Raw genomic sequence first — 25,520 nt, 5'->3', positions numbered from 1 at the left:
CACAATACACCCTGGTGTAGTGGCTGTCTGACTTACACACTGACCGGCTGATTAGCTGATTTACTGACTGGCTGATTTACTGACTGTCTGACTAGTTGAAGACTAGCTGAACGTTTGACAGGGCAGTTCAACGGTTAAACACATTTTCACTAACAACCGACAACGAAATCCCAAACCAGAGAGAACTCCGGCAACTTGGCTTGAACGACACCTTCGAGGTACGTGTGTATTTGTGAGATTACGACAGACATTGAGGAAATTAAAGCATGGATTTGAGGTGTGTTATACTTACAGTGTATCAACCAACGCTATACAGTCCCTTTAAATTTACAGTGATGTCGTCACATTCACGCGCCACACTGCTTCTTAAGGAACCGGCTTGAGCATTTGACACCTGCTTTAAGTTACTGACGAGCTTCGTAAACACATTTTTGGTGACAGTTATTAATTCATTATTTATATTAAAGTAAGCCTAATTCTCTTTTATAGAATGTATCGTTTTATCTGTTCCAAGTGGTTTGTCTCCGGCGTGTCCTTGACAGTCGGTGTTGGTGTCGGTGCGTCTCTGAGAACGGCAGACACCGGAGAAAGCCATGGGCTTCTCAGTCGGGTGCCCGTTATTCCCATACCGAGCGTGGACGCAGCAACCGACATTGTACCGTACCAAGGGGGCGGCGGTCAGATGGGAGGCAACCGTTCAACGGCGGTTATGAAGTACGGGTTCCCGTCTCTGGCCAACATCAAGACCAGAGAGTCTTACGTTACGTCGTATGACCCGAGGAACCGGACAGCTGCTTGGGTGATTGAGCACCTCACTCCTCAGACACTCACAGGAACTTCTGACAGGAAGTTCTGCGACTTTAAAGAGGACGATTCGGTGCATATGTACCACCGATCAACTAACGCGGATTACAAAGGCAGCGGGTTTGACCGTGGTCACCTGGCCGCGGCAGGAAACCACAAATGGAACCAGAAGGCAATGGATGACACGTTCTATCTTAGCAACGTCTCGCCTCAGGTAAGCACTAACAGTCATGACGGCCTTGATATGGTACAAAGTCACTCCTTTAATGATGACAGCGTTTTTGGTGTGATTGTTGTACGCCAGCACCCTCAAATGAACCAGAAAGGATGGAACAAACTGGAGCAGTACTCGCGCTCTCTCACCAAGCAGTACCTCAACGTGTTTGTGTGCACTGGACCACTCTACCTGCCCAGGTAGGAGACTTCAACCACACACACCTGACACAAGCACACAACAATAATAGGTCTGTAATAAACAGTGTTTAAAATTGTATTTGTGCACCACGTTTGAGTTGTGTGTTTACCTGTATGCTTGCGGCTTGTATGTGTGTGTGTGTGCGCCCCAAGGCAAGAGGCGGACGGCAAGATGTACGTGCGCTACCAGGTGATTGGCCGTAACCACGTGTCGGTCCCCACCCACTTCTTCAAGGTGCTGATCCTGGAGAAGCCTCGCGGCGAGGTGGAGCTCCGCCCCTACGTGATGCCCAACGTTCCCGTGGACGAGAACGTCGCGCTGGAACGCTTCCTGGTCCCCATCGAGAGCATCGAGAGGGCTTCCGGCCTGCTGTTCGTCCCCAACATCATGAAGAGGACCAGCAGCGTCCTGGCTGTCACTGCAGGCCCGGGGAAGTGACCCTGGGAGTTGTAGTCCAGTTGGCGTGTCATAACCAGGAAACGTAGTTCTGTTTCCTGGTCAGAGGTCGGACTAGTGAGCCAATGCTGGGGAAGTGAGGAGAGGTTAGAGGGAGGTGTTCTGGAACAGCTTAGGGTACAGGAAGGCGTGTGGTTGGCTGTTGTGTGGAGGTCAGAGGTCACCTGGCCAGACAGAGACCTGAAGACATTCAGGGACTAAACGCTGATAATGACAAAACACTGTGACTTCACTTGTCAAAAACACTGAACACAACAATCACTGTTATCATTGTTTACTGTGTTGCTGCCCATCCAGATGGGTACCACAATGTTGTCATGGATGTTGTCATGGAAATTATAAATACATTTAACGTGTGTTGTCGTGTCACTTTATCTGACCGTGGGTAACATGGTAACATTCCTCAGTACTTTCCCATGTCAGGGTATTCCTGTGGTCAGCATATTCGTCCAGGCGTGTGCATACCATATCAGTATGTGTGTGTGTGTGTGTGTGTGTGTGTTTCTGTATCCATCCGTGAGGAAGAGACTGAGGTGTCTTTGTCAGTTGAGCTGGAATGCAGCAGAGAATCACGAGGAAGAAGTTAGAGGTAATCAGTGGGGATGTTGTTCAGGATTTGTGTTTGTGGGAAGGAAAGCTGGCACTTCGGTAGAGGGGACAGCAGGGACGACAACACAACAGCTCGGTAGAATTACACGTCGACTTATGTTTGGTTTTATCTGTTTAGTTTAACTGTATTGTTGAGGCGTTCCCACAGAAGACACTAGACACGACTGTACGTCTTGGTCAAAGCTGCGTGGTGCACCATCTCAAAGTCACAGCGGAAAAACCTCCGGAGACATGGTATGTTTGGTCATACTCTTAATCTAGCTGGATTTAGCTTGATGATTTTCAGTGGAAGTTTATTTATTAGATTAAATGTATTTATGAGATTAGTTTGTAGCTAAGTAAAGACAGTATCCATACCACTGAACACATTAAAATTAAGACTAAAGATGTTAGTTTTTTTGGACTATCTTGACAGAACAACACAGTAATACAAATATAGAATAGAGAGGAACTATTCAGTTTCACATGACTTTTCTACTGTGTTCATCAGTCCCTCTGTTGTCTTACGACCTGCAGGTGATGGTAGATGCTCATGCAGAGTCTGGGCTCACGGTTCTGGTTATAGACAGCACAGAACAGGCCTGGACTCGCTAGGACATCAGAACCAGTGTCTCCAGGCTCTGGACTGGTGCTGACCTTCCAGAAAACTGAGGGAGATTTCTCACCTTTCCACCTGTTCAGATAAGTGACCAGACGAGACAAGAAACTAGAAAAGTAGAGAATTTTTCAATAGTTTTTCCTCCCACGGATTAACCCCTAGGGTTTTTGTTTACTCCTTGTGCTTCCCTACTATGACCCAGCATCAAGACATGGATTTTAGAGCTGATCTCCGACAGTTTTAGATATACTAAGGTCCTCCTGTGTGGTTTGCTCTTAGTCTGAAGGTGTGTGTGACGAAGATGGGGTGTGTGATGTGTACCCCTCTGGACGACCTGTGTAACATATCGCTACGGCGACGAAGGAGATGTCCGGTGGAGCTGAGTGAGTTTCCTCAGGCGGCGTACGAGGGTTACCAGCGTTACAGCAAGCTGGCCCACCTGACCCTCACCAGAAACCCTCTGCGGCGCCACAACTGGTACGGCGCCAGGTACTGACCTCACCTGGTCCAGCTGTACTGACCTCACCTGGTGGGGGGTTTCTTCACAATCCACTAAAATCCCTTGTGTTTCCTTTAATATTTACTGTTTGAACTGTGAGAAGAAAAGATGGCAGCGTGTTGAAATAAAGCTTGCTTGTTTAAGTTATGTGTGTGTGTTTACAAAAGCGTCGTGCTGTTTCGGTGAGGGTTTCAAGGTAGCCGTTGCAAACAGAATGCATCTCTGGTTACCGCGGAGACGCTGGGATGTCCAGAATGTTCGTCTTCCTTCAGCTCTCAGAAATGCCTCAACAAACCCTTAACAGGCTCTTAAACATGAGGGCTGTTTATTAAAATAAAGCAAAAAAAAAAAAATGTAATCAATAAATATTGACCTATTTCAACGTAATGTAAAACATATGTTCAATACAAGTTGACAGGTATCTTTAAACATTTTAAAACATAACAACTTTATTACCATCACAGACCAGCTCCATATGTGACAGGGGGGAGGAGAAAGGAGGAGGAGGGGAGGGTTGGGGACTGAAGCGAACAGGTTAAGGAGTGATATACTGCTATAACACCAGTTTAGAACCATCAGAACAGTTGTCTTGTAATTTTTAACAACACAACACATACGGAACTGTACAAATACTATCCCCCTCCCCACAAAACAATCCATAAAAATACTGTCAATGTTTTATGTACATCTTTGTGGAGCCTCTATAAACTAATAAATGATGCACCAGATAATGGGAATTAAAATCTTTCTTTACCATTCGGTTCAAACTAAGCCGACCTGAAGTCCAGGTGTAAATATGGTACATGCAAAATCCACTGTCTGCAGTAAGCTAACACGTAAAAGGTACGGTAAACATGTTATACATGTAAGGTCAACATATACAGGTAAGATACAGAAAGGTTGTATGATTATGCGTTCTGAAACCAAACATAGAATACAGTTTAGTGTGCAGGTGATATACGGATGCTACTATGTTTGTTCGAGTCAAACAGAGAGTGAAGAAAGAGGAAGTTGTTGTCACCTACAGCAAGTCAGACGGCATCGCAGCTTCGTATTTCCTGTCAGAGCAGCCCCTTCTGTATAGTAGGGCAGGAAGTGACATCGGCAGCCCCTCTCGGAGGTCAAGGCTGTGGGGTGAATTCTGAGGTCAGGGTATGGGGCTGGAATCTCACGGAGTTTGGGATGGGGGGGGTTGTGAGGTAACTCCAGGTGGGTTGGGGGGGAGGGAGGGAGGGAGGTAACTCCAGGTGGGTTGGGGGGGAGGGGGGGGGGCTCGTTCACAGGTCTGCAGGTGATGCATGTCCCCAGTGCTCCAGCGAGGTCCTGCCCGCCCCGTTTGTCCAGGGCCTGGGGTCAGACTGCAGACAGGGTCCAGAAGGCCACACAACACTGTTACTGGTCCTCACCTGGTCACCATGGAGATCTGTCTCTCAGGTGAGCAGTACCGGCTCCTCCCTCCCTCCTCCCACAATCGTGTCCAATCAGACTTCGCAGGGCCAACCTTTGTCCCCCCCATTGATCCCGCCCCTTCCCACCCAAGGCCACGCCCCTCCGACCTCACAAGGCCCCGTCCGTCCCTCGACTCCCCCCCTCCCTCCCCCACTCCCTCCCTCCCTCCCTCCCCTCACCCCACCCCACCCCTCCCCTCGCCCCTCCTCCAGCCTAGCAGTTGCTGCTGTTCCTGAACTCTCCGTTCTCGGTGATCTGCAACTTGCTGGGGTTGGTGGGGGAGAGGCCGTTCCTGCTTTGCACACTGTAGCGCTCCTTTAACTGGCTCAGGGCGCCCATCAGACGAGAGTTGGCGGCGTCCAGCGACGCTATCCGCTTCTCCTACACAGACAGGCAGACAGGCAGGTGGAGAGACAGACAGGTAGAGAGACAGACAGGCAGAGACAGGTAGAGAGACAGGTAGAGAGATAGGTAGATAGACAGTTAGAGGAACAGGTACGCTGAGCCTTATGTAGATGTTGTTCCTTGTTCCAAGCACCAGAGGGAGCTGTTCCCTTAGCTCTCACATGATGACGTCTGAACATTACCAAGCACTCGAAAACCACATCTAACACATTTGCAGAGAGCCGGGTGGTACCTGAGCTTCGATGATCTTCTGTTTGGAGTCGACCACAGACTGCATGTCTGAGTGATCCTTCTTCAGCTCCTCCTCCACTGACATCAACCTGACAACACCAAAAAACAACCATCAAAGAAGAAAACAACAAGCCAAGAGGCAGCGGGCTCACGCAACCGTGGGCGCGCTCGTTTCGTGTCGAGGCTCAGCCCCCCCACCTGCTGATGATGCTCTTCATCTGCAGGTCCTTGTCGTCCTGCGTGCGGCGCAGGCGCTCCTCCGTGTCCTCCAGCCGAGCCTGGTACTCCTGCAGCATGCGCTGGTTCTGCTCGTCCTGCACCGCCAGGCGGGTCTCGTACTCCTCCAGGCGCTGGGACGTTCCCCGGAGACGCTCCTGGAGAACCAGGATCTCCTGCTGGTACTGAGGGACACACAGGGGAGGCAGGGGGCCGCAGAGGAGCCGCTGTTAGAGCCGGACACAGAGATACACACACGAGCAGCTAGCATGTCCTGCTGGTTAGGCACAGACTGGGAGCGGAGATGGAAGGATATCTTCTTGGAGCAAAATAACTTCCTGCTTGTGGAGGAGAGGAGAGTGGATAATAGAAGAGAGGAAAGGGGGATGGAGGAGAGAGGATAATAGAAGAGAGGAAAGGGGGATGGAGGAGAGAGGATAATAGAAGAGAGGAAAGGGGGATGGAGGAGAGAGGATAATAGAAGAGAGGAAAGGGGGATGGAGGAGAGAGGATAATAGAAGAGAGGAAAGGGGGATGGAGAGAGGATAATAGAAGAGAGGAAAGGGGGATGGAGGAGAGGAGAGGAGGGTTACCTTCTCGGTCTGTGTGATGTCGTCTCTGTGCCTGCCGTCACTCTCGGCCCCGCCCTCCTGCTCCACGTACTGGACGTTCATGTTCAGCAGCCAGGCAGCCGTACGGTCCAGAGCATTGGGGTTGACTGGGGAGGGCGCCTGGACACACACACACCCACAGTGGAGAAAGGGAGAGATGGGAGATGAGCGTTTATGTCTGTGTTGTCTTCAAACAGGGAGTCCAGGGGTCAGAGGTTAGTGGAAGGTCACCTTAATGAGGGTGCGCTGCTTGCTCTCAGGACTGTCTCCTTTTGAGGAGGACGACTGCTGTCGAAGCCGCGTTCCCCCGCTCGGCCAATCAGGAGACGATGACATCATGCTGCCAGAGGCGGGCCTAGGCCCAGGATAGGCTCCGCCCAGAATGCTGGGAGGGGTGCGGCCTCTGCTGATGGTGGGCGGGGCCGGGGGCGTGGCCGGGGGAGGGGGCTGGTCGATTCTCCACTGAGGCCCGGCGCTGTTCTGGCGAGGGACGATGACGCTTGGGGGCGGAGTCTCTGTTAGCGAGAGCTGCCGGCGAGAGAACTCTCCGGAACGCCGGGCGAATTCCTCGCTGCCTCCCCCCACGCCGAGAGGCATCTGGGTCAGGAAGGCGTGTTTTCCTCCCCCGCCGACCTCGTCAGCGTTGCCGTGGGAACTGGCGGAGCTGTGTCCGTCGGAGCCGGAGTCGCGAGGGGGCGTGGTCAGGACGGGGGAGTCCTGCTGCCGCGGCGACACGGTCGTCATGGAGACCATCTGGTAGACGGGATTCTGAAAGGAGAGGGGGAGGAGGTGGGAACGGCCGGAGGCGGAGTCGGTGCTGGGGGCGTGGCCTGTCCTCCTGAGGGTGGGAGCCATCTGGGGGGCACGGGTGGTCCAGCCGACAGGTGATTGGCTGTCGTTGCCGTCAGTCGGCGAGAGGGCGGGGCCTGCTGGGCTGTCTAGGCTGCGGTCCTGTAGGTCCACCAGGGACAGGCTCTTACTGCCATTGGCTAGCGTCATGGAAACACCTCTACTCCCATTGGCCAGGGCGTCGGCCTCGGTGGCCTCGGAGTAGCTGGAGCTGCGGGCGGGAGACTGCTGGAGGCCGGATGGCTGCAGACCGGAGCCCTTGGTCACGAAGAACAGGTCCTTGTTCTCTGGGGTCGGAGATGGAAGCCTGGTGAAGTCCACCATCCTGGAGGACAGGAGAGACGAGGAGGGAGAGTAAGTAAGTAAGTAAGTAAGACTTTATTTATATAGCACATTTCATACAAGAATTGTAGCTCAAGGTGCTTTACATAAAATCAATAAAAACAATAATACAAGTGATAAACAATTCAAACAAAAATAAAAATCCCAATAAGATCTCTGTTCAAGAGAGAAAACAACTTTAAAAAGTAGGAAAACCCTTTTGAGATAAAATTACTTAAATGCTTCGGTAAAAAGGTAGGTTTTAAGCTGTCTTTTAAAAATGTCTAGAGTGTTTGCTTCCCTAATATTTATGGGTAATTTGTTCCATAGTTTTGGGGCGTAATTGACAAAGGCCGAATCACCAATCTTCTTATGACTGCTTCTGGTGACCTCTAATAGGCCTGCATTTGATGATCGCAGTGTTCTAGCTGGTGTGTAGTTTATAAAGGAGTTAGCAATGTAGCTAGGTCCTTGTCCGTGTAGAGCTTTGTATGTGAGGAAAAGGACCTTAAAGTCAATTCTGAAGGTAAAAGGGAGCCAGTGTAAAGTAGCTAGGACAGGACTAATGTGTTCTCTCCTTTTAGTTTTGGTTAATAATCTAGCTGCAGAATTTTGAATGAGCTGTAGTCTTTCAGTGGTTTTCTTGGGAAGACCAGTGAAAAGTGCGTTACAGTAGTCCAGCCGGCTGGATATAAAAGCATGAATTAACTTCTCTGCATCATTTTGGTTTATGAATGGTCGTACCTTTGCTATATTCCTCAGGTGAAAGAATGCTGTTTTGGTCACTTTATTAATGTGAGAGTTGAAATTCAAATCTGAGTCCAGGATTACACCGAGACTCGTCACCTCTGGTTTAAGACAGGGGGTTAAGCCTCCAAGATTCTTAATAAGCATCTCTCTTTTGGATTTGGGGCCACATAGTAGGACTTAGGTGTTGTCTTCATTTAATTTAAGAAAGTTATCATTCATCCATTTGTTTATTGCCAACAGGCAGTTGGTAATGGAATTGATGGCCGTTGCATCGTTGGGTTCAGTGGATATATATAGTTGTGTGTCATCCGCATAGCTATGGAAATCTATGTTATGTTCTCTGATTATGTCGCCGAGTGGTAACATATAAAGAGAAAAAAGTAATGGACCTAAGCAGCTTCCTTGAGCAACCCCGTAGCAGTTCTCATGTTTCTTGGACCTATGGTCACCTAAACTAACATAAAACTTCCTTCCTGTGATATATGATTTCAGCCAGTTCAATACACTATCCGTGAACCCAATAAGCTTTTCCAGTCTATTGATTAGGATGTCGTGATCAATTGTATCAAATGCTGCACTGAGATCTAACAGGATAAGGATAGAGACTTTATTTGCATCAGAGTTTAGTCTGAGGTCGCTAATTATTTTGGTGAGAGCAGTTTCAGTACTGTGATATTTCCTGAAACCTGACTGTGAGACTTCGAGGATGTTATTTTCTTCAAGAAAATAATTTAATTGGACTAAAACTATCTTTTCCAGTACTTTACTAATAAATGGAATGTTTGATATTGGTCTGTAATTTGCAAGTAGACTGTTATCCAATTTGGGTTTCTTTAATAGGGGCTTTACAACAGCTGTTTTGAAGGCATCTGGGAAGACACCAGTTCTAAGGGATGTGTTTATAATCTCTAGCACCGGACCTGAGACACTATCAAACACTCGCTTAAAGAATGTTGTGGGTATAGGATCAATATCTGAGGTTGTGGAGTTAGATTCGCTGACAATTTTGGAAAGTTCACTAAGTGTGATACAGGTAAATGTGCTCATGGTTATGTTGCAGAATCTACTGATGTCAGTTTCGACCCCACTATTAATAATACTCGCTCTGATCAAAGTTATTTTGTTCTTGAAGAACAAAGCAAGCTCTTCACATTTAACTGCTGAGGATGGAGGTGGGGCAGGGACAGTGTTTAGCAGCTGGTCAATGGTGGAGAAAAGAACTCTGGAATTTCTGGCATTTTCTGTAATAATGTTGGAGAAATATTCTCTCCTTGCTAGACGGATGGTTTTGTTATAGGTGGTTAGTGTATCTTTGTAGATATTGTAGTGGATAGTGATCTTTGTTTTCCTCCATTTTCTCTCTGCTGCACGGTATTTTCTTTTCGTTTCACAATTTTTTTTATTTCTCAGCCATGGGGAGGTTCTGCTTGTGCACTTCTTTTTGGTTTTCAGTGGTGCAACAGAGTCTAACACAGATAATAGTGCATCATTGAGGTTCTCTACCATTTCATTCAGAGAGCAATCATGGTTAGTCGGCTCATATAGAGCAAATTGTTCCGAAAATGTCATCATAGCTGTATCGTCTAAATATCTTCTATGGACTAAGAATTCTTTTTTGGTTTTTGTTAGGATAATTTCCACATTAAAAAGTATATAATGATGGTCTGAGAGGGGTAGATCAGTTATTGAAATATTATTGATATTTAGTCCAGTTGTTATCACTAGATCTAGTGTGTTTCCGTGCAGGTGTGTTGGGTCTGTTATGTGTTGAGTTAGATTGAAACTGTCAAGGAGATTTAAGAGCTCAATAGTTCTTGGGTCTGCTTTTTTATTTACTTGGATATTTAAGTCTCCGTTTAAAACTACTTTGTCATATCTAGTGACACATAGTGATAATAGTTCAGAGAATTCTTGTATGAATACTGGCGAGTGCTTGGGTGGCCGATATATAATAACAGGAGGAGAGGAGGGGGAGGAGGGGGAGGAAGGGAGAGGAAGGGGGAGAGAAGGTTGAAGAAGGACACAGCAACTGAGTCAGGGAAGGAACATTTTAAATGAAGAAGAATATAAATCGAAAAGTCTGCACGCTGACAAGGTTGACCTCTGAAGTAGGTGTGTTGTAACCTATGGGCTGGTTGTGTGATTGGTGCCTGACCTACCCTGTGATTGGTCCGTCCAGACCCATGCTGTGGAGGCCAGTGGAGATGGAGGCAGCGGAGAGAGGTGGGGACAGAGGGGGAGTGGCCAAGCTGGACCTGGGGGAGGAGACCTGACCCCCTACAGCCCCTGGATTGGTCAGTGCGGACGTAACCTCCCGTAGGATCCGGGTCAGGGGAGCCATCTTTGACACGGTTGACTGCATGACACAAACATTTAAAATTAGTTGTAGTTAAATGTAGTTTAGTTGACTAGCTAATGGAATGTCTAGGTAGTTAACTGAATGTCTAGCTAGTTAACGGAATGTCTAGCTAGTTAATGGAATGTCTAGCTAGTTAATGGAATGTCTAGCTAGCTAACGGAATGTCTAGCTAGCTAACGTATAACTAGCAAGCTAGCGGTATGACTGGCTGGCTGGTGTACCTGGTCCAGCTGGCTGAGGGCCTCTGAGAGCAGGGCGTGGAGGGTGGAGAGCTCCCTGCCCAGGTCAATGTAGCCCTCGAAGCCCGCCGTGTTGGAGATGGTCTCGGGGTTGGAGATCTCCAGCAGGAAGCGCTGCATGTTGGTCCACTCGTGCTCCAGGAACTGATTCATGAAGGACATGTACTCCTCCTTGTTGCCGAACTTGGTGAAGTTGGCCAGGTTCTGGGTGACCTTGGCGATGAGGGTGAGGGTGCGTGCGGTTCGGTCGTCGGGGTACTCCTGCGTGAGGTTGAAGAGGGACGGGGACATGACGGCGGGGCAGAGGAACCTCAGGAAGAGAGAGGCACTGATCAGACGCTCGCTGATGTCGGGTCGGCCCCGACTGCTGCACTCCTGACGCCACGACGCAAACACCTCCTTCAGCTCCCTGGGGAACACCCTGCGGGACGGATGGTTCCCTGGTGAGCGTGCGGCCTGGGAGTGTGTGTGCGGCCTGTGATTGTGTGTGTGAGGCCTGTGTGTGTGTGTGTGTGTGTGAGGCCTGTGTGTGAGGCCTGTGTGTGTGTGTGTGTGTGTGTGTGTGAGGCCTGTGTGTGTGTTACCGGTAGGAGTCGATGATCTTGCAGAAGGCCAGCTCACAGCACATCTTCAGGTTGCTCTGGTGTTCTGGCAGGTCATTGGACGAACACTTCCCAGGATCCACCTCGCAGTTCTCATCTGACTCGTACAGAGCCTTGATGAACTCACCTTGAGGGGAGGGGGGGAGCAGGGTGAAGGGTCAGAGGGTTGGGCTCCCATAGCCTAGTCCACCAAACAATACGGCACAGAGTCTATTTCTGCACTCTACTGTACTCTATTTCAGGCTCTCTAAATCCTGGTCCTGACCTGGGGAATGCCTGCCCTGCACGTTTAAGATGTTTCCCTCTCCCAGCACACCTGGTTCAAATGAACCAGCGTTATCAGGCTTCTGCTGAGCTTGAAAATGACCTGTTCATTTGAACCAGGTGTGTGGGAGCACGGAAACGTCTAGAACATGCAGGGCAGGAAGTTCCGAGGACCAGGGTTGAGAAAGGCTGCTATGCTGTACTCTACTGTACTTATGACCCACCGGTTAAGTGTCCTCCTTCAACACACTCCACTGTACTGTGTTGTGTTGTCGTGTACCTACCCAGAGCGTCTTGAAGGTACTTCTGGCCCACCAGTTTGAGATACTCCTCGATGGCCTTGGTGGCCAGGGTGTTCTCTCTGAAGATCAGGTGGTCGTTGTCGCCGCAGCGATCCACCTCTGACATCATCAGATCGGTCAGGAAGTCCTGAGGAGCAGAGGGAACACTGGAGGTCAGAGGTCAGCTCTCCACTGTGATACAAACACACAGACACACAAGCGTGCACACGCACACACACACACACACCACGAGAGCTGAAGTATAAAGAGTCCCTGAAATAGAAAGGCTGACAGAGATGGCGGGAGAAAAAAAAGGAGAGATTTATGAGACATGAGAGGAGAAAGAGGGGGAGACGAGGAAGAGAGAGAGACAGAGAGAGACAGAGAGAGAGAGACAGAGAGAGACGAGGAAGAGAGAGAGACAGAGAGACAGAGAGAGACGAGGCAGAGAGGGAGAGAGAGACTAGGCAGAGAGGGAGAGAGACAGAGATGAGGCAGAGTCTAGACAGTAGTGATGATGACTCATTCTTCCTTTATTGATCCCGGGCTAATGGATCTAGCATCTTCTCCCTCCTTTACTCGCCTCCCCCGCCATCCCTCCCTCCTTACACACTTCCTCCGCCTGTCTGTCTGCCTGTCTGTCTGTCTGTCTGTCCTGGGACATGAGACCAGAGGGACAGGACAGAACATGGGAGAAAACTCAGTCTGCTGCAAAATCTTAAACAGCTGTAGAGGACGTCCTTGTGCCCACAGACATTTGCATACATGCACACGCACACACACAACCAGTCGTTGGTCTCGGTGCATAGTTTTATAGCAGGGTAGAGAGAAGGTTTGATGAGATAATTAGCAAAAAGGTCTGACGCGGCGATCTACAGTCGACTGGTGCTTCGTGGATATGCTGGAAGCACTGTGCACTCTGCTGTATCCATGGTGATGGAGTAAGGACATGGTCACACTGGAACGCTTCTCTGAACAGTACTCTGTAGTAGGTAGAGTGTAGTAGGTAGTGTGTAGTGAGCAGGTCTCACCTTGGCATGCCCGTGCTCTGCAGGATGTTAGTGTGTAGTGAGTTAGTAGATAGTGTGTAGTGTGTAGTGAGCAGGTCTCACCTTGGCCTTGCCCGTGCTCTGCAGGATGTGCACCAGTGCGCTGGCCACCTCCTCCTTGCTGCGGACACTGATGCAGGGCTCCAGCAGGGAGCAGAGCAGCAGGTAGTGGTTGGAGATGAACTCTGCAAACTCCTTGTACTGTTCCATGGGCAAGATGTTCAGGCTCTGGTAGCGTGCCTTGATCCTCACCATGGGAACCGGGGTCTTGCCCTTGTTGGGGTTGGGCGTGGAGACCGAGTACCACTTCTCCACCACCTGCCGTCCGGTCACCGCGGCGACGGGGATGTTGACCAATCCCACGTAGCTGTTTTTGTCTTTCTTCTTCTTGCGGTCGGTCTCCTTGTACACGTGCACGGTGAGGCTGTGCACGTCGGGCAGGCTGCTGAAGTGGAAGTGCTCGCCCCAGAAGATGTTGTCGGCGCGGAGCTTGCAGGTGGTGCGAGCGAACAGCGTGTCGTCCAAGCACAGCTCACAGAAGTAGCGCTTCTTGGCGGGGAGGTCCTTTGCTTCCACCACCCACACGGTCAGTAGGTTCTCCACACGCCTGCTGTTGTCCTGGAGACACGCACACACACACACACGCACACACACACACGCACACACACACACGCACCGAAGACAAGACTGCTTAATCAAGAGAACATTACTCTTTTTTTATATTCTACTTTTGTCCTGAGGACAGAACCATCATCTGGAAATAATGACTGCATTCTACATTACCATACTCTGAAGTACTCTTCTATACTTCCATTCTGCTTTGCTCTATTTCACTCTACTCTGTTCTATACTAATCTACTGTGCTCGGTTCAATGGTATTGTATTGTATTGAATCATGGTACAGGAAGGTATTCACCTTGTTGGGGTGGACCGCCCTCCTCAGATTCTCCATCCATTTGTCTCTCTCTGCAGCCGAGCGACACGAGAAGCACTTGGTACCTGTGGACGTGGTCACCTACACACACACACACACACACACACGCACACACACACACACGCACGCACACACACACACACACGTACACACACACTCCTTAGTGTGTGTGCACGTGTGTTTGTGGCGTGTATACGTGTGTGTGTGCGCGCTGTGTATGTGTATGTGTGTTTGTGTGTGAGGTCACCTCGAAGCAGTAGTCCTGGCCCAGGATACTGGAGTGGACGGGCTTGATGAGGACCTGCTGGTCCATGCTGAGGTCCAGGGCCCTGACAGCAGCACCAGGGCTCAGCAACGACTCGTGGGAGCGAGACTCTCTCAGCCTCGGCATCAGATGAGACCTGGGAACACACACACACACAGACACACACACACACAGACACACACACAGGCACACACACAGGCACACACACAGGCACACACAGGCACACACACAGGCACACACACAGGCACACACACACACAGGCACACACACAGACACACACACACACACACACACACACACAGGCACACACACAGACACACACAGACACACACACACAGGCACACACACAGGCACACACCAAGGCACACACACACACAGGCACACACACAGACACACACCAAGGCACACACACAGGCACACACACAGGCACACACACAGGCAAACATAAACACAAATCAGCCTAATCCCTTTGCAGGTCCAAAGATCACATAATTGTGATGCTGAATACATTCATTACAACACAGGAGGCATGTGACACACACTGCAGGTAATTCTTGTTGTTGAGTCTCCGAAGCTTGACATTGTGTAATCCCTCCCATCGCCATGGCGATCCCAATTAGCAACCCTTTTTATCCAATCAGCTTAGTCGTATAATATGGTTGGTGGAATAGGCAAGGGGCAAAGGTGAAAGACCTACTCTAAATCCTGGTATTACCTCTGAATGTGTGAGTGTGTTTGGGTGTGTGTCTGTCTGTGTGAGTATTCCTGTCTGTTTGTGCGTGTATAAAGTAAGTGTTTGCGTAACATTCAATGACTGTATTCAGCTGGGGTGATGTCATGTGTGTGTGTTGTTAAGAGAGCAGCAGAGAGGAAGAGTGCTCACAGTTTTGAGCTCTGACTGCAACACTGAGTGATGTCATGTTCTGGCCTACCCTGGCAACGGTTCCATCGCTAACGACAACGTGACAGACGTTCTAGGGAGCCGCCACCAGACGCCAGCTAAACACACACACTCGATCCCTCATTGCACCGATGCACCGTTTCGCTAGCTACACAATGCTACTGTGGACACACACACAAGTATACACACACACAAGCCTAAATACATACACCGTGTAGACACACAGACTAACCAAATTCACACATCCTCTAGCCACACACACACACACAGCACAGTAGGGCTCATATGTAGTGAATATTTCAGAGGCCTTGAGAACAGATATCTGACTGACTGCATCTTAGAAGTGAAAGATGATTCTGCATGCAGACTGTCCGCCAGAGACCTCCTCATGTCTCCCCACTGTCGACATCTAGCTTTCATCATCATCATCATCATGCTCATTACAGTAAAAACCATGACATTAGTCAAGCAGCACCTAGGGGCATTAATATTCCATCTCCACAACCAACCACTAACCATCGCACAACCTCAGGATGCCTTCTCAAACATTCATTATCTCTGTGGACAAAGAATGGGAATCCAACCCCCCCCCCCCCACACACACACACACCCACACACACATCCACACGCACACACAGTCTAAACAACCAAGACACAACCACGGCCTGGTTCTAAACACCTCCTTCTCCTAGGGGACAAACGCTCAGCATCCTCATGTGCATATACAGCCAGCCAATCAGACGCGCCGTTGCCAGGCAAGTCCCCACGGAACCCTTCGCTCCGGCTCACACGGGAACACGCCTGAAGTCTCTCAGCACACGCCATGAACACAGCCTGCACACGCTTGACACAAAAAGACAAGAGGAGCTGACGCTGTGTTCAGATAACGCAGGAGCCTTCCCTAGCACACACACAGCACACACACACACACACACACACACACACACACACGCAGCACAGCCAGTGATGGATGGGGTGTGAGGCGGAATAGAATACTCACCAGACATTCCGTCAGAATGGAGGAGGAGGGGGAGGAGGAGGAGGGGGAGGAGGAGGAGGGGGAGGAGGATCAAAGTTTCATGCACTAGGATGGAAGATGAAAGGCCCTATACAGCCTGGCTATTATAACCCCTTCTGTTGCTAATGCTGCTAATGCTAATAATACTATCTGTCTTCCTCGATGATCTCTCTCTCTCTATCTCAGTCTCTCTCTCTCTCTCCATCTCCAGCTCCTCCTCTGGCCTGCTTCTCCTCCCCTACAGTGAGACCTAGCCTGCCCTACTTCCTCCCCCTCTCTCCTCTGCTCATCCCCCTCTCCTCTCCTCTAACTGGGTTACACATCCCTTGCTTCCTCGATCTGACAGTGCTTCGGAGTGCGATCCCTCTCTGTTCCTCTCCTCTCTACCTCTCCCCTCTTCTCTCTGCCCCTCCACCCCCCCCTCCCTCCCTCTCTCCAGTGTGATCACACAGAGCCCTGCCCCCTTTTGCCTAGTGCATGTACAGTCTGTGTGTGTGTGCGCTTCTGCATGCATGCTTGCGTTTGTGTGTGTCTGTGTGTGTGTGCGTGTTTGTGGGTGTGTACAGTATCTGTGTGTGTGTGTGTGTGTGTGTGTGTGTGTGTGTGTGAGGGTGCATGTGTGTGTGTGGTCTTTGTCCTGGTGTCTTTGTGGTGATGTGCCTCAAGGGATAGAGCAGTCACTCACAGTACATCACTCTCTGCTAGAGCCCTCTCCCTGTTAATCTCTCGCTATCCGTCCCACCCTCCCTCCCTCCAGAGGTTAGGGTAGTGTTCCAGGCTCCCAGGGGTTAGATGCCCCAAGGGAGCCCATATGCCATGCTGGCTGGCTAACTGACTGACTGATTTGTTACTGACTGATTTGTTACTGACTGATTTGTTACTGTTGATGGATGGCTTACTCACTGACTAGCTGGCTGGCTGATCGACGGACTGGCTGACTGGTTAACTGACTGGCTGACTGGTTAACTGACTGGTTAACTGGCTGGCTAAATTACTGGCTGGCTAACTGACTGGCTAACTGACTGGCTGGCTAACTGACTGGCTGGCTAACTGACCGGCTAACTGACTGGCTTGCTGGTTAACTGACTGGCTAACTGACTGGCTGGCTAACTGACTGGCTAACTGACTGGCTACTGTAAATGACTGGCTGGCTAACTGACTGGCTGACTGGCAAACTGACTGGCTTGCTGGTTAACTGACTGGCTAACTGACTGGCTGGCTAACTGACTGGCTGACTGGCTAACTGACTGGCTTGCTGGTTAACTGACTGGCTAACTGACTGGCTGGCTAACTTACTGGCTAACTGACTGGCTACTGTAAATGACTGGCTGGCTAACTGACTGGCTGACTGGCTAACTGACTGGCTTGCTGGTTAACTGACTGGCTAACTGACTGGCTGGCTAACTGACTGGCTAACTGACTGGCTACTGTAAATGACTGGCTGGCTAACTGACTGGCTGACTGGCTAACTGACTGGCTTGCTGGTTAACTGACTGGCTAACTTACTGGCTGGCTAACTGACTGGCTAACTGACTGGCTACTGTAAATGACTGGCTGGCTAACTGACTGGCTGACTGGCTAACTGACTGGCTTGCTGGTTAACTGACTGGCTAACTGACTGGCTTGCTGGTTAACTGACTGGCTAACTGGCTAACTGACTGGCTTGCTGGCTTGGCCTGTATTTGGCTACAGCTTTGCTGTATTTATTTAACCTTCCGTCTGTGTTCGCACACTCAGCACGTACAGACGCTACAGACACATCTCCAGTCGCCAGGACAACGGCAGGGAGAGGAGACCGTGCGGAGCTCCCGCACTCCGGGCAAGACAGGAGTCGAACACAGGTTCCGTTGTTTCTATGACAACCATACCTTTAGCGGAGTGATGTTTTTCGCTGCCGCCGGGGTAACGGATCGGCTCCTCGCCGCGGTAAGTGAGTGGTTAACGTTGTCGTCCCGTGAGCGAGCGCCTCGCGTCTCCGCTCCGCTCAGACAGCAGGCGGCCGCGCACCTCTTCCTGTCTGCGTGAATTGCTCAAGTGCTGCAAATGGTCAAGGATTGGGTTAAGCTCTCATTTAAACCCCAATAAATCCTTGATAACAAGATAGGCTGGAGGCTTTGCGGAGATCAGCAGGATTCACCGGCGACAGCATCAGATTACCACTGTTTACCACATTACCAAGCCAGCATATAGACCTACACATCCAGATCATTCTTCCATACTGTCCAGCTGGCCCACGTTCTGGTTAGACAGTACATAATTCTGATACCAGAGAGTCACCAGGATATAGGCCCAGCCCTCGTAGTCATATTGTCATACACCAGCACACTGCACATAAACAGTAGTCCATCACATCCACCAGCAGACTGTATAACTACAGCCTGACCTCCAGCACAACTGACCCCAGCAGACAAATCTGGCATATGGAACCTTCACCCTTCTCCATCCCAACCCAGGGAGGACAGATGGAAGGAGAGAGGGGGGAGATTAAGAGAAGAGGAGGGGGCAGTCTACCCAGGGACAGGCTGAGGAAGGGAGAGAGCGGAAGAGAGAAAGGAGGGAGAGAGAAAGAGAGAGAGAAAGGAGGGGAGAGAGGCCAGAGAACAGGCCCAGACTCAGGAGGTCCTAAAGGGGTTTAAAGACGACCAGGCTACAGGGGAATTAATGAGGCTAGTCCCTAGTGGGCACCATGCCAGGAGCTGCACACACACACACACACTCACATACACAGCAGTGGTTATTTATGTGTAGCTAGCTGGCTAGCAGAGCCGTGCGTGGCTAGCAGGTAGCATCTGGCTAGCTAAGTTCAGCTTCACCGGCCTGGCTGATGAATAGACTGGCTGACCAGTCGACTGACTGGCTGGCTGACTAATTGACTGACTAACTGGCTGGCCGGCTGGTCGACTGGCTGGTCGACTGGCTGGCTGGCAGGTGCAGCAGAGAACATGGAGGATACCATTCCTGTAGAGAGGTGGAGGTGATCACCAGGAAGTAACTATTACTCACACTGCTCACGGGAAAAACACACTCCTTCATTCACATTCAGAGATACACACACACTCCTTCATTGACATTCAGAAACACACACACACACACTCCTTCATTGACATTCAGAAACACACACACACACACACACTCCTTCATTCATATTCCATCTGACGCGGCAACCTCATCAACCAGGAGAGGCTGTGTTATAGAGGCTGTGGTAGAGGCTGTATCACCCTCACTGTGTTAGAGGCTGTGTTATAGAGGCTGTGTTACAGAGGCTGTGTTATAGAGGCTGTGTTATAGAGGCTGTGGTAGTGGCTGTATCACCCTCACTGTGTTAGAGGCTGTGTCACCCTCACGCTGGTAGAGGCTGTGTGATGGCTGACACATCAGAGAGCAGATCAGCACGACAGAGTGTGTGTGTGTGTGTGTGTGTGTGTGTGTGTGTGTGGGCACGTGCAGTGTGTGTGTATCCATGCACCGCCTGTGTGTCCAGAGTGTGATCGTAAATGTCTACATATAGCTTGTTGTACCTGTGTCTTCTGCATATCCTGTGTGTGTGTGTGTGTGTGTGTGTACATTTGATAACATCCTGTGTTTGAACGTGCGCACCTGCGTCTATTGTGTGTGTGCACAATTATTTGTGTATGTACATCGTATAACATCCTGTGATTGTACGCCTGTACCTGCGTCTTTTGTGTGTGTGTGTATGCACAGCGGTGTATGTCAGTGTATGTACGTGTGTGTGCATGCGTGGGTGTGTGTGTGTGCTTACACACATGTGTGTGTGTGTGTGTGCATGTGTGTGTTCCTACCTGTCATGGTCGGCGGCGGTTCTGAAAGCAGGCAGGATGCTCCGCAGGCTGGTGTGTCGGTCCAGCTTGGGCTGGCTCTTAGTCTGCTTGATCGAGGACTTCAGCCGCCGCGTCAGGAAAGCCTGCAGGGGGAGGGGCCAGGAGGAGCCGCGGCCAATGGGAGATGGGGTGGGGGGAGGGGCCGGGGGAGGGGAGGAGCAGAGAGGAGAGGGAGAGGAATTCAGTCACTCTCCTCTCCTTTCATTTAAAAACCCCAACAACATGGATGTCAACACCAGAGCTGCTCTCTGTGTTTCTCCTTTTGTCCTCCTCCCCTCTCTCTCTCTCTCCCTCCCCCCCTCTCTCATCACCCCCCCTCTCTCTCTCCCTTCCCCCCTCTCTCATCACCCCCCCCTCTCTCTCTCCCTTCCCCCCTCTCTCATCACCCCCCCCTCTCTCTCTCTCCCTCCCCCCACACTCTGGCCCCCCTCTAGTCTGATTGCTCCTCCCCTCTCTCATTCTCTCCCTTTCTGTCTGAAACCATCCGTGACTTGGAGTTGAGCATTGTTATGTGGATCTTTCAGACACATCTGCTCTTTATGCAAACATACACACACAAGCATGTGACCAAACACACTCTCTAACACACATGCACTCGCACGCACACACACACACAGGCAGCAGTGCTGCTACGCGACTCCTCTAAGCCCCCGTTGCCATGGAAACTGCAGGCTGGTATGAGCCGTGTGTGTGACAGAGAGAGAGAGAGGGGTGGGAGGGTGAGTGGACGTGGAGTGGGAGGAACATGAACGGCTGGAATGTTGCTCAGATTAGGACCAGATTAACACAGTATGGATTACCTCGATGGACCACAATCTGTGTGTGAGTGATGGGACAATGGTTTAAACACACAAATATTCTGCATTATTTATAAAGAAACACATCAGGCCTGTCTGGCTCTGTGTGTGGGAGGGCAACTGTGTGTGTGTGTGTGTGGCTCACCGTGATTTTACAGGGTGTGGAGGGCGTGTCCAAGGAGGGGCTGCTTGGCATGCTCTGCCTGCGTCTCTGTCTCTCAACAGGAACATCTGGACACACACACACACTTCAAACTGAGGGCATTGTCCTTTCTCACAACCACAGCAACCCCCTCCTCACCCACCCCTCACCCCCAACACAAGGACCAGCAACACCAGATCCACAGGCAATCAGAAAGCAGGTGAAGTATTCACCCTTGCTGGTTCTGGTTCTGCGGCTGGTGCGACTGGCTCGTCTGCGCAGGCGGTTCCGACCCAGCAGTCTGTAGTGGTACCACTTCCTGTCCTGGCCCCGCCCCTTCCCAGCCTCTGACATCCCACCTCCCCCAACGAGCGCGACGGCTACGACGTTCCCAAACAGACCCCAACACCACCGTCTGGCCACCCTAAACACGCTCAGACTAGCTAGCTGACGTCTGGACTAGCTGGCGGACACTCAGACCAGCCGGAAACACTCATCCAAGTCCGATCCCTCGCCACCAGAACCCAACGGTGATCAACAGCTGCGCACGAAGAACCCGCTGGTTCTCCTGAACACTTCTCCTTTGAGACACAGCCAGTCAGGGGATCCACTCTCAGCCGTGGAGGGGGGACGGGACGGAGGGGGGGGTCTCTGTAGCTGGGTCTGTAACAGGCCCAGTCTTGTCTGAGGCTGGCTGAAGTGAGGGAATGTTGTAGAGGCGAGGTGATCACAACACCGTCGCAGGAATGCTACTGTACCTGCCTTCACTTACAGTCAGACCAGATGTGTGTGTCAACAGCTGGCAACACTGAGACAGAGGAACAGGGTCAAGAAGACACACACACACACTCAAACACACACACACACTCAAACACACACACACACTCAAACACACACACACACTCAAACACACACACACACTCAAACACACACACACTCAAACACACACACTCAAACACACACACACACACACACACAAACACACTTTAACACCCACACACTCAAACACCCACACACACACACACACACTTTAACACCCACACACTCAAACACACACACACACTCAAACACACACACACACACTCAAACACACACACTCAAACACACACACACACTCAAACACACACACACACACTCAAACACACACACTCAAACACACACACACACACACACACTCAAACACCCACACACTCAAACACACACACACACTCAAACACACACACACACACTCAAACACACACACACACTCAAACACACTCAAACACCCACACACTCAAACACACACCAACACTGGATGTAAACAAGACCGTCATTATCTAAGGCCATGAGGACAGCGCATGTGGTGATGTCAATTGTGTGTGTGTCAAAGCCCCTTCATACTGTTTTGCAGCATGTGGGGTGTGTGCATGTGTGATGGTGCTGGTGGTGTGTGTGTGTGTGTCAGAAGAACTTCTCTCAATCAAACTGTGAGGGTATAGCGCCCTCCTCTGGAGACACTGTGGAACTGCAGAGAGGAGACTCCAGGCACAGTGATCCTGTATGTTGGTCCAGACTCAAACCGCGGCTTCTTTTCTCTCTTGCTCTCTTAACTCTTTTCGGACTCTCCACCCTTCACCCTCTCTCTCAACCCTCTCAATCTTTTTTTCGATGTTGAAGGATTGATTGGCTTTTCTAGTTATTCCTCTGATTCCAAGAATCACAATGCCCGGCAGCATTCCAATCTTTATCTGTTTGTATCTCTCTATCTTAATCTCCCCCTGACACCGAAGTTTGGGGTATTTTTTGGTAAAAACAGAGAAAGGAAGAAAAATAAATGAATTAAGAAAGAAATACAGAAAGAGATAAAAAAATAAACAAAAGTGTCCTCCTGACTAAGAGTGACCTGACCTCTGACCTAACCTCTGTTTCCGCCGGTTCTGATCCGAGTCATACACGGTTCTCTGTGTCCGGGGGGGATGAGAACATGATGCCCTGGCACGGGTTCTCCAAAACACACAGCCTGACCTGGTTCTCTCAATACAACATATTTAGAATAAACACTATCGTTTGTAATATAACTAATATAGTTTTTATAATATATTATAACAGCATCTTTGTGAAGTGTGTCTTGGTCATCATTTTGATGACTAATTAACCACTTCAGCAATTCGCTCATTTATAAAACATCGATCTGATGTGGACAGGAAAAACCTGCTTTTGTGGAGAGACACACAGCAGTAAGGATCCAGCATATGTGTGCTAACAGCCAACTGGGTGAGGGAATAAATTAGATGGTGGATAGAAATTCAATCTACTGTATACTGGCCCCCTACCAAGGCTTCTCTTTGTCTCATTGAGGAAGATGTGAAAATGCTGTGAGGACCCCAGGATGCAGAACAGTGTTCATGTATCTGCCTGAGTCATAATCTCAGACACCCCCAGCACACACACACACACACACAAAGTACACACGGAAATAACACACACCGACTCCAAAACAAATTGTTGATTCTGTACGAGATTAGAGCAGATTACTAGTATTCTGACATGTCATCACGATTACTTCCTCCCAGCCTGCTTCTGAGCAGGCCTCGTCTGAACCAGCAGCTAATCTCTCCTCACAAGACTCAGGAAGACTCCTCTCTTGTTCTATGGTGTGAACTAGGCACAAGTCACCCGACAATGATGTTCAGTAATAACTAGACTAGAGTCCATGGAGAGAGAGTCTGAGGTTCAGACTCTTACCACGGTGTTAACTAGGGTCTAGACCATAAGCCTGGTGTTTCAAGCATCTTGGTGCCTTTTCTTCTTGCCTATTCCCACTTGTTTGTACTAATCTGTCTAATGACACAGACAGCACTGTCAGCAGCACTAGATAGGAGTCCAACTGATGACAATATCCCTGATAATGCGAGGCCTCCAGTTTGAGCCACAGAATAAAAATACAGACATTCATAAACATTCAGTCAGCACTGGGAGTGGAGGAACAAAAGAAATACAAAAATAATACAATCACAGAAGTGCAAATCAAAACAAAAATAATTTCCTTGTCCTAATCCGCCCCCTCTGCTCCCCTGCTCCCGTTGGCATGGAAACGCATACGTGTGCGGGTCTCTTACCATGGACGTTCTCCGCTTTGAAAAAGTCCACCGCAAACTCCATAACTCCACGGCTGCACTGAGCCCAGTCAGCTCTGTCTGTGTGTGTCTGTGTGTGTGTCTGTGTGTGTCTGTGTGTGTGTGTGTGTGTGTGTGTCTGTGTGTGTGTGTGTGTGTGTGTGTGTGTGTGGATTCCTGCTAGGGTTAGCAGAGGTAGCTGTTCCCGTAGGTTCCTGGGAACATCGACTGACAGACTGAGAACCCAGCTGACTGACTGACTCACCGCTGTCTGTGGGCGGGGCCAAGGGTTCCTTGGGGGCGTGGCTCTCGGGAGGAACTCTGAGGGTGTGTCTTAGCAACCAGAATGTACATGTCTCCACCCTCTTCTCTTGTAGAAACAACGGATGAATCTGAGAGGAGGAGCAGAACCGTCAAGAATCCCAGATAAAGAAACACTATCTTATTGTCTCTTTCTCTCACTCACATAATAATTCTCTGTCTGAGTCTCTCTCTCTCTTTATCTCTCTCTCTCTCTCTCTCTCTCTATGTTTACCACACACATTCCTCCAACCTCATGTTTGTCCAGTAGCAGCATCTGGTAGTCAGACAGGATGCAGAACTTGGGTCTCCAGACCAGGTTCTGGCTGAAAGACTGGCCACATGACATCCACTGGGCCGAGTTCTTCATTTCTGGGTCAGATAAATCTCATATTAGAACTTACACACACACACACACACACACACACACACACACACACACACACACACACACACATACGCTGTCCTTCAGCACACCTTAAACATGCACTAACAAGCATCAGACTTGAAACAAACAAGTTCAAACAAGGAATTCAGCGTTTGATAATGATCTCTGTGTTATGACAATGATCTCTGTGTTAAAAGAACACAAACCTGTTACACAAGAATTCCCTCTTAAACTTTCAGGAAAAATACTGACACAAATACTGAGTCAGTACTCCTGTCACCCGCTCAAATCTGTGTCTGAGGTGACTTTGGATGCTAGGGGGTGTTTACCGTAAACCTATTGACCTAATATGCCAACCTGTGTAGCATGGTCAGGTTATCTTAAAAAAGTCTGACAGACAAAAAGTAAAGTAGCTATCCTAAACTAACGCTGACCAGAGTCAGCTTACTGGCCTTAATTAAGTGAACGCACCTGTGACTTTCATCCATCCTTGATACTGGCATCTGGTCCGATGGGTGACCAAATTCTCCATCATTCACAGTGCTCTCGCTAGCTTGCAGAAGGTGAGTGTGCTAGCTAGCGACACACCTGCTAGCAGGCTAAGTTGTTGGGACTTCAGTTGATGAATGTTGACAGCCTGGTAAATTCACCCCATGATGAACTCAGTTCACGTACCGTGTACGTTGATTGAACAGAAACCATGGAAACCACGTGAAGCCCCTGTTCCGTTGCACTCGACCTTGCCTCAACCGCTCGCGCTCCACATTGTCCCACAAACTCCCTGTACCTGCAGGCGCGTGGGAGGTGCAGGCCTGTAGTTTGGTCTCTTGAAAG

At 49.9% G+C, this 25,520-nt stretch overlaps 2 protein-coding genes across 6 annotated transcripts; one reads left to right on the top strand and one right to left on the bottom strand.

Moving 5' to 3' along the window:
* The first annotated feature begins 346 nt into the window (after window positions 1-346).
* On the top strand, window positions 347-2,032 carry endog (endonuclease G). The gene is made up of 3 exons (XM_062454660.1): window positions 347-1,018; window positions 1,109-1,218; window positions 1,372-2,032. The coding sequence occupies exons 1-3, from the start codon at window positions 491-493 to the stop codon at window positions 1,655-1,657; spliced, it is 924 nt and encodes a 307-aa protein (XP_062310644.1). The 5' UTR covers window positions 347-490; the 3' UTR covers window positions 1,658-2,032.
* A 2,988-nt stretch (window positions 2,033-5,020) lies between these two features.
* Window positions 5,021-25,482, bottom strand: dab2ipa (DAB2 interacting protein a). 5 transcript variants are annotated; one of them, XM_062454569.1, is made up of 17 exons: window positions 25,158-25,482; window positions 24,552-24,670; window positions 24,264-24,390; window positions 20,907-20,992; window positions 19,926-20,047; window positions 14,189-14,342; window positions 13,924-14,022; window positions 13,071-13,625; window positions 11,962-12,106; window positions 11,396-11,540; window positions 10,794-11,232; window positions 10,373-10,569; window positions 6,525-7,467; window positions 6,276-6,413; window positions 5,665-5,867; window positions 5,468-5,555; window positions 5,021-5,211 (listed from the first exon to the last, which is right to left on the bottom strand). In XM_062454569.1, exons 1-17 carry the CDS (start codon window positions 25,219-25,221, stop codon window positions 5,044-5,046), a joined length of 3,792 nt encoding a protein of 1,263 aa, XP_062310553.1. In that variant the 5' UTR covers window positions 25,222-25,482; the 3' UTR covers window positions 5,021-5,043. The 5 variants fall into 5 exon arrangements, with proteins under 5 accessions (XP_062310553.1, XP_062310555.1, XP_062310554.1 ...); XM_062454571.1 differs by lacking the exons at window positions 24,264-24,390; window positions 24,552-24,670; window positions 25,158-25,482 and adding an exon at window positions 24,002-24,233; XM_062454570.1 differs by lacking the exons at window positions 24,264-24,390; window positions 24,552-24,670; window positions 25,158-25,482 and adding an exon at window positions 21,137-21,272.
* Between the last annotated feature and the right edge of the window lie 38 nt (window positions 25,483-25,520).

The sequence above is a fragment of the Osmerus eperlanus genome, chromosome 28 (assembly GCF_963692335.1).
Source record: "Osmerus eperlanus chromosome 28, fOsmEpe2.1, whole genome shotgun sequence".
Classification (NCBI taxonomy): domain Eukaryota; kingdom Metazoa; phylum Chordata; class Actinopteri; order Osmeriformes; family Osmeridae; genus Osmerus; species Osmerus eperlanus.
Note: the sequence above shows the minus strand (reverse complement) of the source record. Positions and strands in the feature narration are given on the sequence as shown.